Here is a 14,712-nt window from a genome sequence, read left to right as displayed (position 1 = left end):
TGTTCTTATCCAGTGATCTACTCAGTTTGGTACTCATGTACGTAGCTCCATAAATACTAATTATATTACCTGAGAAATTCTGGGAATCTTGAATTGAGACGACCTCTTCAGTTGGTTCTCACTTTAGCACAATGATTCAAAACCAAAGGAGGCAGATGTTACTCCCAGGGGCCATTTCACAAAAGTCTAGAGACATTTTTGATTGCCACAATTTGGGATGGGAATGCTACTGGCATCTAGTGGGTAGAGGCCAGCGATGCTAGATGCTGCTAAGCATCCCACCGTGTATGAAATAGCCCTCCCCACAAATGATTGTCTGTCTCCAAATGTCAATTGCACTGAGGTGAGAAATCCTGCTCTAGCAGAAGAGGCGCGTATTGAATAAATGGTTACATTGTGGTGGGATATATGCAAAAATATATGTACGTCCACGGTATCAAGGCAAGTATGTGTGTGTGTCGGAGTGGGGGTGGGTACATTGGGGAAATGACTCTAAATCATGATTTTTACTTAATGTTTGTAATTAACTGTCCAAGAATGACTTTGAAAGCTTATTAGTCAAGAACTACATATTGGGATTTTTTCTTTTTGTACAACTCTCTGGTAGTTTACTCAAATGTTTTTGATGACTTTATATCTTCCCTTAAAAAAATATTCCCCCAAAGAGCCTGAAAGAGTGTATAAGAGAAAAATCCATTCAACCTTATTCTGTGCTTCTCTAGTCTATTATAACCCGTGGTTTTTCTACCTGGGTTTTCTTCCCTTTTCTCCTTCAAGGTTCAGCCACATGCCACATGACTTGTGAAGGCTTCCTTTGGAGATTTCAGTCCATAGTGATTGGTCTGTTCTCTGATTTCCTTAGAGCCTGTTGTCTCTTTCCCTGTGTATATCAGTCTCTTGGGTGTGTTTTGGAGCGTGGGCTCCTCAAGGGCAGGGACCATGCCCTCCTCTTGCACATCTCTCTTCAATATTGAACACTATTCTGGACCCCGATTTCCACTGCAAGAGGAAGAAGGAGAAAGCCATTCAGGAAAGATTTTAGGGTACTGACATCCTCCCGTGAAGCTGGACTCATGGATACAGCACATTTTATCTTTCCAAAGTCTCTGGATCATGTCTTGTAATAATGTCTAAAAGTTTAATCTCTGCTCAGTAGGAACAACATGCAAAAAATAAATTTCCATAATTATTATTAGCATTTTCTTACTAACAGATTTTTCAGAAGCTGTTTCTATATCAAGCAGATCAACCTTTCTGTTGTCATAGAGACAAAGATCTTTATATAACCATAGGCAAGGTGAGATTTTTTTTTTCTCTCCCTTCCAGTTGTCTGGAACTAATAAGAAAAGGAAAATTTTAAAATCACTTTTTCTATTTTTTATTCCCCAATTAAAAGGAGTGCAAAGTGGGAGGCTATTTTGTTTTGCATCACATTTTAGATTTTAAATACCTAAGTTTTAATAAAATATGGAAGGAACAGAGACACATGAACAATGCCATCTTCAAAATGTGCAAGCAGTGGGTTTGTCAATGATAAGCATTTGCAATGCACAGTTCCCCCCAACTCCCTTTTTCAACAAATTAGTGAATGTTAGTTGGCAGTCTTAAAAGACTGGACTAACAAGGCCTGGACTGATTAAAATATAAATTAGCACCTACTGAAGGGCTGATGATAAATTCTAAGGTGCTCTGTACACTTACCTTCTCCAGCCCCCAGAACGGAGAGTGCTCCTTTCTGCTGAGTCAAATCCTACGGATAACTTAGTGCAAGACCATGTCCCTCTTTGTCTGCAAGTCTTATCTCATAATTTCAGTTCTCTTCTTTTTCAAACTCCTGATAACTTGTTATTCATAGCATTTGTCTATCTTGTAATTACCATTTACGATTTCATTCATTCACCATTTAGAAAATGAGAACTTCAGCATGAATCCGTACACTTTTCCTGTTTTTTGCCTCTGTGTTTTTTTAAATAATTTTTTAAGTTTTTATTTATTTATTTTTAGAGAGGGAAAGGGAGGTAGAAAGAGAGGGAGAAAAACATTGATGCCCAACTGGGGACCTGGCCTGCAGGACCAGGCACATGCCCCGACTGGGAATCTAACTGTGACCTTTTGATTCACAGGCCGGCACTTAATCCACTGAGCCACACCAGCCAGGGCACCTCAGTGTTGAGTTTTACCTTTTCTCAACCACCTTCTTGCCCCAGGACTCAGAAGTCTCCCTATTCTTTCTAAGATTAACCCCTCCCCTATGACCTGAGACTAATGCTCTCTTCCCACCCTCATTGAGATTCCACTCCAAGTATTACTCCTCCCCATCCCTTGTACTTCCGTGTCTGCCCTTCTCCATGAATTCCTTCTCCTTTCCTTCTTTAAAGAAAAAAAAAAGCCACTGTTCTCAATCCTGTTTATTTTCCGTATGTCTCAGAGTTTGGGGTTTTAATTGGATTACAGCTGCCTTTGCAATAAATAGGTATTGTGGATGTGTGTTGGGGGTGGGGGGCAGTGGGGATGGGAAAGTGGAAAGGAAACGTACGGCACAGGGAAGTTTAAAGCATACTTCGTGCTTTCCAGAAGATTATATGCTCTGTGGAGAGCAATAGCTTGGTTCTCAAACTTCAGCGTGCATTAAATCACTTTGGGTGTTTGTTAAAACAGACTGCTGGACCACACCTTCAGCGTTTCTGATTCAGTAGATGGGGCTGGGGCTGGGGCCCGGGAAGTGTGCCTTTCTAATGTTTCCCAGGTGATGCTCTTGCTGCTAGTCTGGGACCACACTTTGAGGAACCCCACCTTGACATATCTACCCTTCTATTCTTGTGATGTTCTTTTGTCATTTTGATGTTGAAGTCACCATATCCTGATATAAAAATTATCCTGTTTGGGCCTTTATCAGCTCCACTTCCCTAGGATCATCTGAATGATGAAGTCATCACTGAGCTGTCTGACTCCCAGGAAGTCTTACATTGTGAGGGGCAGCACACTTGCTGACCTAAGGGGTCTAAATGTCTAGGGGAAGATGCTCCTGGTGTGGATGCCAAGACAGTGTGTGTGAAGGGAGGAAGTCAGGGATGTTCCAGAGCCCCAAAGGGATGGCAAAGGGCTTCAGAGCCCGGACAAGTTGCTCCTTTTTGAGAGTGACACTAGCCAGCTTTAGCACGGCAGCAGTTCTTACCTCGCCTCCCACTCCACCCTCACACCTAGTCAGCCCTTGAAGTCTTTTTGAGGGGCTCCCAGCTTCTTTAAATTGTGGAGCAACAAGAAGATTTTTGTTTGGTTTTGTTCTTTTCACTTCGGTCTTCTCCAGGGAAGGGATATGCTCCTGAGGCCACCATGGCTGTGGGAGCGGGAATTGTTGAGTGATCTCAGTGAAAAGTTGAATCTGAAAGGAGCTGGGACTTGGTGCACCCATTCCTGCCTCCCACCAGGGGTTCTCCACTCAGTGGCAACCTTGGATAAGCTGGGAAAAATTTCGTATATATATACTTACAGATATGTAACATATATACATAATATACATATACACATAAATATAAATACATATGTGTGTGTATGTGTATATATATGTGTGTGTGTGTGTTGTGTGTGTATAGATATATATATATATACATATATATATAAAACGGGGTAATTTTCTTACTAAGAAAGCAAATATAGAAAGATAATTAAGAGATGAAGTGTCTTTACTATTCATTAGCTGGGGGACCTTGGGTAGGTTATTGCATCTCTTGGGATCTCAGCGTGTTATAATTTGTGTGATGAGTGCCAGGCGAGTGAGAAAGACTGTTAGTGGCACAATCATTCATAAGCACAAGATGAGAGGCTTGTCAGAGAAGGACAAGGGCTGGGACTTTGAAGGCAGGTTCCATAGATTTGTTGATTGATTGAAACATTCTATCAGCATGGTCCTCACCTTCAGGGAATTGAGCTGACAAGATAATTAATGGAAACTAATTAATATAAACCCCTCAACCTTTAAACTGTATCTGTCAACCACAAATATTCCCTGAAGGCCACTAACTCTCCCAGAGGAGAAGTCCTGCCCCTCAGGAAGGAGGGGACTCCCCTCAGTGAAGTGGGCCTCTGCCAGATGCTGGGACCCAAGGAGTTTGCAGAGGGTGGGCGATGGGGTGGGGAGTGTAGCTTTCCACCCTCAGCATGGAATTCTATCACCTCTAATTGTTAGACATAACAATTAGACCTCCACCAACTTGGTGCCTTTTGGATACTCTTAGGACACTACTTTTCTTTCCTTTTTTTCCTCTAACAACTGTGTTGAAATGTAATTCATATATCATGAAATTCACCCATTTATAGTGTACAATGCAATACAAAGGTTTTTAGTATATTCATGGAATTGTGTACCCATCACCACTATCTAATTTTAGATCATTTTTGTCACTCCCCAAAGCCGCACCTGTTAGCAGTCACCATGCCTTTATGGCAACCTGGCAGCTACTAATCTACTTTCTGTGTATCTTGACATTTCATATAAACAGAATCACATTATGTGTGGTACCTTTTTCTAAACTGAAGAAAGGTGACCTGGTGACGCTCTGATACACTAGCACTAGAGGCCCCCGTTCTCCTCTTCACCCTATTGTTTCAGCAAACAACTTTCTGCATCTGCTTGCTGCTGCGAATGTGGGGGTGGTGGGGTGCGGCTGAGGTGGGACACAGGCCTTTGGTTGACTGGGCCTTGATTGAAATGCCAGCGAGTCTGGGACAAGGGAGGGGGGACGGGGGGGGGGGGGGGGCAGTGGCTTGTATGCTCATTAAAGTGCAGGTGGGCCCTGGTCGGGGAGGCAGCCTCCCAGCAGTTTGGGTTGAGTGACCTGGTCACCCCTGGGCACGGGGCCTGAACACCTCATTCCTAGAGGACCACAGGATGACAGCGGTCACAGCAACTTGCACCAGCTTGGCAGGCCCAAAGCTCAAAGACCACGCAAGATTCTCTGGGAAGAGACAGCTGCCCCCTGTTCCCTGTGGCTTCTGGGCAGTTCCACACCCCCTGCCGTGGTCCCAACCATGGAGAAAGAGGGACCTCGTGCTGCCAGGGGCTGGACGGTGCGCCAGCAGGTGGGTCCCAGGTCCGAGGTGCGGCACAGGATGGTAAAAGTAGACCTCAAGCTTTGACTTCCCATCACCCTAAAAGGTGGTGGGTTTGATAGGGCGTACAGTCTTCAAGATTCCAGGGAAAGGGGGCCGAAGAGCAGGGAGGCAAGGTGGCGGGAGCGAGCGAGGGTGCCAGGTCGGCGCGCGTACTCACAGTTGGGTGAGGCCAGCCAGCGGGCCAGGGCAGCGCAGGGCACCGTCGGGCGGGCAGCTGCAGGGCGCGGGGCAGTGCACCCGGCTCAGCGCCTGCGGCTGCGCCCGCGGCGGCAGCAACAGCGGCACCAGAAGCAGCCAAAGCGCCGGCGGCCACCACCCCATGGCTGGAGAGCCTGAGTGTGGGCTCTTGCGGCTGGGCCGGTGCCCTTGACAGCCTTGGAGTGCAGCCCGAGCCCCTCTCCCCGCCCCTCGGTCTGTCTTCCCACCTCCTCCCGCCTGCCCGTCCTTACCCCTCTAAGGCGCTCCCCGCAGCTGAGTTTCTGTTCTGTGACCCCATCACTTCCTCACTGCAGCTTTCCCTGGACTGTCCTGTCTGCCACTTCTCCAAATAGCCCTAGTTCTAGGAGGCAGAGTGTGGTAAGGGTGCATGCTTTGGGTGAGGGGTGGGGAGTTCTCAGTTCTTGTCTTGGCTCCGTTGTAACTATGAGTGTGAAGCTGAGCGACTTGTGTCATTTACCCTAACCTCTCTTCCTTCATCTGTGAGGGGGAGGATCTATACTCAGATACTCTCCATGCCCACATCTGAAGGGTGGAAGTGCGCAGCTGAAAAGTATCTCCTCTCTCCTTCATTCTCAGCCTAAGTCCTTTCTCTTTCTTCCCCACGATCCCCTCCCCACTCAAGTCATCTCTGTCCTCCCAACTTCTCCGGCCCTGTCTCAGTATTCTCTTGGCAGTAACAGCTTTCCTCCTTATATTATAGCGACTTGAATTTGTTCTAATCGCCAGGGTAGATGGTGAGGTACTAGAAAGCAAAATACAGTCCAGATTTATTTTTGTATTCCTTCTGGCTTCTCTACATGGTAAAGATTTGTTGAATGAATGAAACTACTAGTAATATACAGCAGTTACTTCAATGGAAGGCTAAACTTCACAGCAAACTAGCAAGTGTTAAACCAGAAAAATGATGTCCTGAGGGGTTATGTGACTTTCCCAGAGTCACACAGCTCATAAGTAGCAGAAGCCTGTTTGAACTCATATCTATCACCCATTTTCTCTCACCAATGCAAAAAAAAAAAAAATTACTGTATGATCTATATACCAAGGACTTGGAAAGGAGACAAAATTATATGGTAAAACTGAGGATCCATAATTTCCCCTATTTAATTTCATCTTTAAAACACTCTTCCTGCCTTCCTTCCAAGGACTTTATTTAGACTCTGGAAATCCTAGAAGTTTCTCTGGAAGAGGTGGATTTTGACAGCTGGGAAAGTATCTAAGACTGTACAGATAGGACATAAAAACAGATTCCTTTTTTCTGTTTTCAAGTCAGCTTTCATGGACAGACTGGCGCAGTGACCAGTCTCTAGTCTCTTGGAGTCCCTTGCCCAAGGAAGGTATGTTTTTAAAAAATTATTTTAAAAAATCATTTGGCTTTGCTAGATGAGAGCATTGTGCTAGATGGCTTGAAAAACAAAGCTTATGGCTATATGATTGTCTTCATTTTCTGGATCCCTGTTTCCAACTGTTTACTGGGCTACTCTTCACCTTCTCTTACTTCTGCATTTGCTGTTCTCCTAACCTGAAATGATTTTTCTCTTCTTTTTCCATATTCCATTAGATAAACTCCTGGTTGACCTTCATAACTCAGCCCAATGTCATTTCTACTCTAAAGCCTTCTCTGATTCAACCTCACTGAGTAGCTGTGGCCATAGCACCTGATTGTATAGCTGGTAATATAACACACTGTAATTACTGCTTTAATTTTGCTTCCTCCTCTCCATTCATCTTAGTATCAATAGGGCATGCCATAGCTTCTAGCTCCCAGTAGGTGCTCCTATATATCGTTGAACAACAGAATGACTAAATGAAAGCCTATGCATACACCTATAGCATGTCCTCAATAAATCATCTAAGAAGAGCTTAACAACCTTGCTTGGTATATTTCTAACCACACTGGATCTATCTGGATTGGTATCAAGTAATTATCCCTGACTACTTTGAGAGCACATTTCCTCTGTTTTAGCTTTGTCAGAATTCAGCAGGGAAGTTGGGGTTAAACTGGACTTTTTTTTTTTTAGTATATTTTATTGATTATGCTATTACAATTGTCCCATTTTTTTCCTCCCCTTTATCCCCCTCTGCCTTGCATCCCCCTTCCTCCAACATTGTTTCCCTTAGTTCATGATCATGGGTCATACATATAAGTTCTTTGGCCTCTCCATTTCCTATACTATCCTTAACCTCCCCCCGGTCTATATTGTGCCCGCCAATTGTGCTTCTAATTCCTTGTACCTCCTCCCCCCCCCCCACTGTTAACCCTCCATGTGATCTCCATATCTGTGATTTTAAAACATTTCCACCATCTATCCTAAATTACAGGAAAAAAAGGAATGAACACTTCAAGGTGGTTGAGTGGTTGAGTGGTATTTATTTCAAATCTTGTATTTTATGTGGCCTTTTCTTTTTACTCCATATCCTGTCTGTTATATAAAAGTATGGTTGCTCCCATCCACCCCTGAAGAACCATTTGATTTTGTGCTTGGGTATCCTTGGGGGCTATTAAACTCCTGTAAGAAAAGAAAGGAGCTGTCAGGACACCTGGATTTTCCTTTCTGTTCTGTGTCAACCATGTGGCTTAGTCTTTGATTTCTTCACCTGGAGGAGGAGGGGTTGGCCTTCATAACCCTTAAGGCTCTTTTAGCTCTAAAATGCAAGGCCTTTGTGGATAGTTCTTATGGAATTGCTGGTGGAAGGAGTTGGATTGTGTATATTGACTTCTTATTTCTTGTGTTGGGTTGGAAATAAAATCCAGTTTATGAAAAGGTAAAGTTGTTCATCTGGAAAAAAACTTATAACTGTAATGAGTTTTCATAAAATGTTTACATCTCTGATTAATTTCAATTGTATATTATCACATCAGTTCTTGCAATGAACTTATTAAAATCACATTGATTGTTATAATAACAAACATTTGTTACAATAGAATTTACCTATCCTACTCATTAATATACACTCTATTTAGAGTGAGTTTTTTAAAATATGAAGAGCTTCTATGTCATGTAACTATAATTATGGTTACCTTTGTCATAGACCTTCAAAAAAGCACGACCCACAGGATTGCTAATTATATTTTACTGACAAACTAAAATTAATGGAATTCCCAAGAAGTTTATTCTACCTTAGACATATAAAAATATCTCACACTACAACTCAGAAATCCTAATAAAACTTTTCAAAATTCTAGAACAGGGCTTCTCATATTTTAAGGTGCAAGAGTATCCTTTAGGAAGCTTTAAAAACAAAGATTTCCGGAACACACTCCCCAAAGATATTCTAATTCAGTTTATATTGAATGGGGCCCAGGAGTCTGTGTTTTAACGAGCACCCCAGCAACTTTGATGCATGGGGTTCTCAGAGCACAGTTTGGGAAACATTATAATGGAAATTCTGGAATTAAATTTTCCTTGAGAAGACAAAGCCCAAGGATCCTTACTAAGTACTCTGGTATGTGTTAGCACATGTATACAAATAATATGCGTGTATGTATATAAAATTGCATAACTGGTTGTAATAATGAGGTTTTTTAAAAGTATATTTTATTGATTATGCTATTACAGTTGTCCCATTTTTTTCTCCCCTTTATCCCCCTCTGCCCAGGACTCCCATTCCTTCCAGCGTTCCTTCCCCTTAGTTTATGTCCATGGGTCCTACATATAAATTCCTTGGCTTCTCCATTTCTTATACTCTTCTTAACCTCCCCCTGTCTATTTTGTACCTGCCAATCATGCTTCTTATTACTTGTACCTTTTCTCCCATTCTCCCCCTTCCCCCTCTCCACTGACAATCCTCCATCGGATCTCGATTTCTGTGATTCTCTTCCTGTTCTGGTTGTTTGCCTTGTTTTTGTTTTTGTATTTTTAGGTTCAGTTGTTGATAGTTGTGAGTTTCTTGTCATTTTACTGTTCATAGTTTTGATCTTCTTTTTCTTAGATAAGTCCCTTTAACATTTCATATAATAAGGGTTTGGTGATGATGAACTCCTTTAGCTTTACCTTATCTGGGAAGCACTTTATCTGCCCTTCCATTCTAAATGATAGCTTTCCTGGATAGAGTAATCTTAGAGGTAGATTTCTGCCTTTCATGACTCTGAATACTTTTTTCCAACCCCTTCTTGCCTGTAAAGTTTCTTTTGAGAAATCATCTGAGAATCTTATGGGAACTCCTTTGTAGGTAACTGCCTCCTTTCCTCTTGCTGCTTTTAAGATTCTCTCCTAATCTCTAATCTTGGGTAACTTAATTATGATGTGCCTTGGTGTGTTCCTCCTGGGGTCCATTTTCTTTGGGACTCTCTGAGCTTCCTGGACCTCCTGGAAGTCTATTTCCTTGGCCAGATTGGGGAAGTTTTCTTTCATTTTTTGTTCAAATAAGTTTTCAATTTCTTGCTCTTCCTCTTCTCCTTATGGCACCTCTATGATTCAGACTTTGGAACATTTAAAGTTGTCCCAGAGGTTCCTAAACCTCTCCTCATTTTTTTGAATTCTTGTTTCTTCATTCTATTCTGGTTGAATGTTTATTTCTTCCTTCTGCTCCAAATCATTGATTTGAGTCCTGGTTTCCTTCCCTTCACTTTTGGTTCCCTGTATATTTTTCTTTATTTCACTTTGTTTAGCCTTCATTCACTTCTTTATTTTGCGTCTGTGCTCAATCATTTCTGTGAATATCCTGATCACCAGTGTTTTGAACTCTGCATCTGATAGGTTGGCTATCTCCTTGTGGCTTAGTTCTTTTTCAAGAGTATTGATTTGTTCATTCATTTGGACCATATTTCTGTGTCTCAGCAGCAGACTTGTTACATTGTAATGAGCAAAGCCTTATATATTCTCCTGGGTAGGGTAATCCACTTTGCTACATTGTGGCTCTGTATGTGGGGGAGGGGTCAGAGAGAGAACAGTGCTGCTTGTTCAGTGCTTGCTCTGTTCTTGCCATGTTTCAGTCACTGCCCTTGCTTCCCACAAGCAAATTGCCCCTTCCAGGTGCTGCCCTGGTGCTGATTCTCAGGTGGGTGGGCTTCTCTACATTCTAGGGCTCCATGGGCCCCTCCAACGGACTCTCCTGTGAGATGGGCAGTTTCTTCCACTGTCACAATCCCCACAGGTGTTTACCACCAGAGGCATCGAGGCTTTCTTTTCCTGGTGCTATATTTCTGGGTTGACCGGTCTATCTCACTCTCCAGTTGTTCCTCCCATTTTATCCACACATGAATGTGGGACCGCCAGGTCTGCCAGCTGCTACCTCACCTGCTTGGTCTGCCAGCTACTGCCTTGCCATGTCCTCTCCACCCTGGCTGCCTGTCTCTGCCCCTCCTACCAGTCTGGATGAATGTTTCTTTAACTCTTTGGTTGTTGGACTTCCATATAGTTTGATTTTCTGGCAGTTCTGGGTTTTTTTTTGTTTTGTTTTTAAATTGGTTGTTAACCTTCCTTTGGTTGTGCAAGGAAGCGGAACATGTATACCTATGCCTCTATCTTGGGCAGAAGGCCCTGGTTGTAATAGTGAGATTTTTTAAAAAACTGTTAGGTAGTGATGAGTTTTCTTATTTTAATTTATTGGGGAGGTAGAGGATGAGCAATTTTACAAGATCATAGACCCTATTTTTCTTTACACCTCACTAGATCAAAACTCAATAGCATTTGATGTCACATTAAGACAGCAAAGTAATGAAAAGACCTCAAGCAGATTAGGTGAGATTTTCTGATTCTTGAACATATACCCTATTAGTGCCATAACTGATATTTCTTCCCTCTTAAAAGCAGTGGTTTTACCTTTTACTCAGAAGGAAATGAGGGCACAGGAAGAAACAAAATATATGTAAGGAAAGAAAAATACAGCTAGCCTGTGAGCTGTCTACTTTGCCACCTGGAATAAAAACAAGCAAACAAGCAAGCAAACAAACAAACAAACACAAAGAAAAACAGAAAAGATGACCCCTGAAAATTAAACTGTGAAATTTCATGCAATCTCTCTGTGAAATTTCCTCTTCCACTTCACTGTCTACATGGTGTGGAGCCAGATATGTGATCAGCTGTGCTGTCTCCAGCTCTGCCCTGGGGTTCCTGTGGGCCTTAGGAGGAACTAACTAGAGCTGCAGGCTGATGGGCACCAAGCCCTAGGGACAGGTCTGTGAATGGAGGCTTAAGGATGGTCTGGGGCATGAAAATCCTTCTCCAAGATTGCCAGACAGAGCTAGAGAAGGGGCTTGACATTTTGGTTCTGCAGCTAGAAGGATACGAATGAATTGGGGGCTGCTGTCTTCCTTGTGTTATGAAAAAAGCCTGCCTGGTCTGGCAGTGATTAAAACTGCAGAGAAAAACCGAGAGGAGAGACAGGTGCAGGCAAACAGAGTCTGAGGCCAGCACCTCCCCTGAACTTCCCAAGTAATGAGCCGGTACATCCTCTCTTTTCCTTAAGCTAATTGGAGTTGAGTCTCTCTGACTTGCAACCAAGCTTCCTAATCTCTACCATTAGCCTTGCTGTGACCTTTATTCGGCTTGCCTACTTCCCCTTCCCTTCTCAGCTAGGAAAGAAATAGGGCTTTTCTTATCTTTGTCATAGAATTCACTTTTTCCCTTTGATTGGTAGCATTTATCACTGTGCTTCTGGGAATAAACTGGTCCAGTGAGTGAAAGAACAAATGAATGAATGTGAATGAGTGAAAAAAGAGGCAGTGTCGTAGAAACACAGCGTTCTTCTTTTTAGAGAAGCTGCATTTTTGCTAAATAATTCACCAAGCATTCTTTCTGTTTCAAGGAAGGGCTCTTAATAAGTTGCAAACTTGGTTTAGAAATTAAATTTCAGACTAAAATATTATGTAGAGACAACACAACAAAAGAGACCTTCCGATATGAAAAAATAAATAAAAAAGGAAACAGGATTTGATTTAAAAAAAAAAAAAAAACTAATGTAGAATTAACCAAAGTGTGTACCACAGGATACTGGTTGGTTGGCATATTAATTGGCAGTATTTAGGGTAAAGGTAGCAGGGCTCAAGAAATTTGGGAAAAATAGGGTTTTAGTTAAACAAAGTTCTTTGCTAGACAATTGCTCAGAACTTTTAACCTGCATTCTGAATCTCCAAAAAGGCCATCGGATATGCACAGGACTGTGTTTCTTTGGGATATACGTTGAGAATACTGATTTGGGAATATAGGTTGAGAAAATTGGTGGCAAAGAATCCCTTCACTAAGCTGTAAGCCAGAGTTGGCCTTGGCATGGTTACAACTTACTAATACTGGAGTTGATGGTGATCTGAAAGATTGCCTAGATCCCTTTTCTTCTCCCCTTAGCCTTTGATGTGGACAGTCAAGGTCTAGAAATCCCAACATTATCAATATATCCTTTTAGGGTATGCATTGCCCTCTGCAGTCTCCTTTTTAAAAATGAAGATATAGCACAGGGCGGGAGCACACTGATTTGATTATATTGTCATCTGAATTATTTATTTTAAGAATAATTTTGAAGACCCAGGGAACGTGGAGCGTATGAGGTAGAGGCGCTTCGCTAGAGAGGAGGGAGGGGTCTGCAGGAAGCTTCCTCCCCTAAGAACTGTGCCAGGAACGAGCCATAGGACTTGCCCTCTGATGCATTTAGAACATAGAGATTAGGGTCTGGGGAGTGAAGAAAACCTGTTTTCCTCCTGGCTGCTTTGTGTGGATGTGGCGGCCCTCTTCTCTCACCCTCCTGCTCTCATCCTGTCCCCGGGGGTCAGGTGCGGGTCCTACTGAGAGACCCTCTTGCTTGCATGTTTATTAGAGATGCACAGAAAGCCACACTGTCTGATGGAGCTGATAAACCCTGTCACATTGAATTATGCTTTCTGGACAGCATGTCACGTGTAGACAAACAGAAAGGCCAGTCATTACCCTCGGGCCTGCGAGGCGTTTATCAGAAGAGGAATCTCCTTCAAAGCATAGTATGGAAATAGGCATCGGTACTGAACTGCGCATCACGGGGCTGACGGATTGAGGGGATGGTACTCCTGTTCTCTGCAGAGGGGAGGCAGCAGTGCTGAAGGCGCCTGAGAGAGGCGGCTTGAAGTGACAGCTGGCTGGAGAGATCCAGGAGGCCACTGAACAGCACTGGTGCAGAGCAAGGGAAATGCTGAAATGGGGAAGACAAATATGGGAATCCTAGCCTAATGGTTGTCATCTCTTAGAATCACTTCTGGGAAGTTACTTAGGAGGCAGATTCAGGGGGCCCGTTGGGAGATTCTGCTTCTGTACATTTGGCTCAGGACAGGAGATGGGCATTTTGAAAGTGTCTCAGGTGACTTTTTAGGAAAAGGAACCCCAGTCCACCCTCTGAGAAACACGGCTCCAGAGTGATAGATGGAACCCAGGGAGAGAATGCCTGAAGGCAGTGGGCTCGGGACAGCATGGGGCGTAACCTGTGTTAGGGAGAAGGGGCGGACCGAGCGGGGAGCCATCAGAGAAGTTGGGAATGGTGTGACATCGAGGGAATAGGCTGTTCACCCAGGGGACAAGACAAATGATAGACAAACACAAAGGAAAAATTTATTCCACCTTGGAATTGAGATATGGAAACCCGATGTATGACTTCACTTCTATTAAATTAGCCAAAAGAAAAGTCATTTAAAGCAAATGCCAAATGGTAGAGAAATAATTGTAAAACAAATACATCTATGCATTTAAAATGATTTAAGCTTTTTGGAAAGCAATATCATAATTCCTATCCAGAAGCAGGCATATGTGAATGAGAACGACAATCTCATGATAATAGTGTCTGTATGAAAAATTTGAGATAACTTGAATATTCAGCAATATTGCAGTGACTTAAAGAAATTGATTCACTTAATCCATGAGATATTGCAGTAATTTAAAATAATTGGACTAATTAAGGGACATAAAAATGTTGGATATGTTAAATAAAAAAGAATACAAAGTAATATTTACATTGTAAGTCCAATACTATAAACATGTCTCTTTGAGGAAAAGAAAACCAAAATTTATTTTCTGTCCCCGTCCTGCACCTCTAAGTCAGCTCAACGCCTCATGGACCATGTTTCTGGTAACCTATAAAGCAAACCGCAGATACCAGTAGGTTTTCTGAACAGTTACGTGGTCCTCAAATGTAAACATCATAACCCCCTTCTCACCGGTTTCATCAATGGTTTACTTTCCAACTCTTCTCTCTTCTTTATCGCGCTTAGGACGCCACTTCTGACCCTCTGCACTTCATACTAGCATCTGGCCTTTCTCAGTCCTGACTTCCATCTTCCCCTCAGCCTCTGCTGTGACTGGCTTTCCCAGCTTCAGACACTCTCAAGTAGTAACATCTACCACAAGAGTCTTATAATGTGTTTAACTTTTTACTTAAAATTTCTTTTTGCATCAAGGTAATATTCTTGCTAAAATTACCCAAAAT

The 14,712-nt window shown here is 42.7% G+C and overlaps 1 protein-coding gene across 1 annotated transcript in view; it reads right to left on the bottom strand.

The window, feature by feature from the left end:
• LHCGR (luteinizing hormone/choriogonadotropin receptor) overlaps positions 1 to 5,433 on the bottom strand; it is a 51,536-nt gene extending 46,103 nt beyond the window's left edge. Inside the window, 1 exon segment of the mRNA XM_054575399.1 lies at positions 5,270 to 5,433. Coding sequence (XP_054431374.1) covers positions 5,270 to 5,433 — 164 coding nt within the window.
• Between the last annotated feature and the right edge of the window lie 9,279 nt (positions 5,434 to 14,712).

This window comes from Pteronotus mesoamericanus, unplaced genomic scaffold (assembly GCF_021234165.1).
Source record: "Pteronotus mesoamericanus isolate MK-2021 breed Mesoamerican mustached bat unplaced genomic scaffold, CSHL_Meso_final contig_291, whole genome shotgun sequence".
In the NCBI taxonomy this organism is placed as follows: Eukaryota; Metazoa; Chordata; class Mammalia; order Chiroptera; family Mormoopidae; genus Pteronotus; species Pteronotus mesoamericanus.
This window is presented reverse-complemented; position numbering and strand designations above follow the sequence as displayed.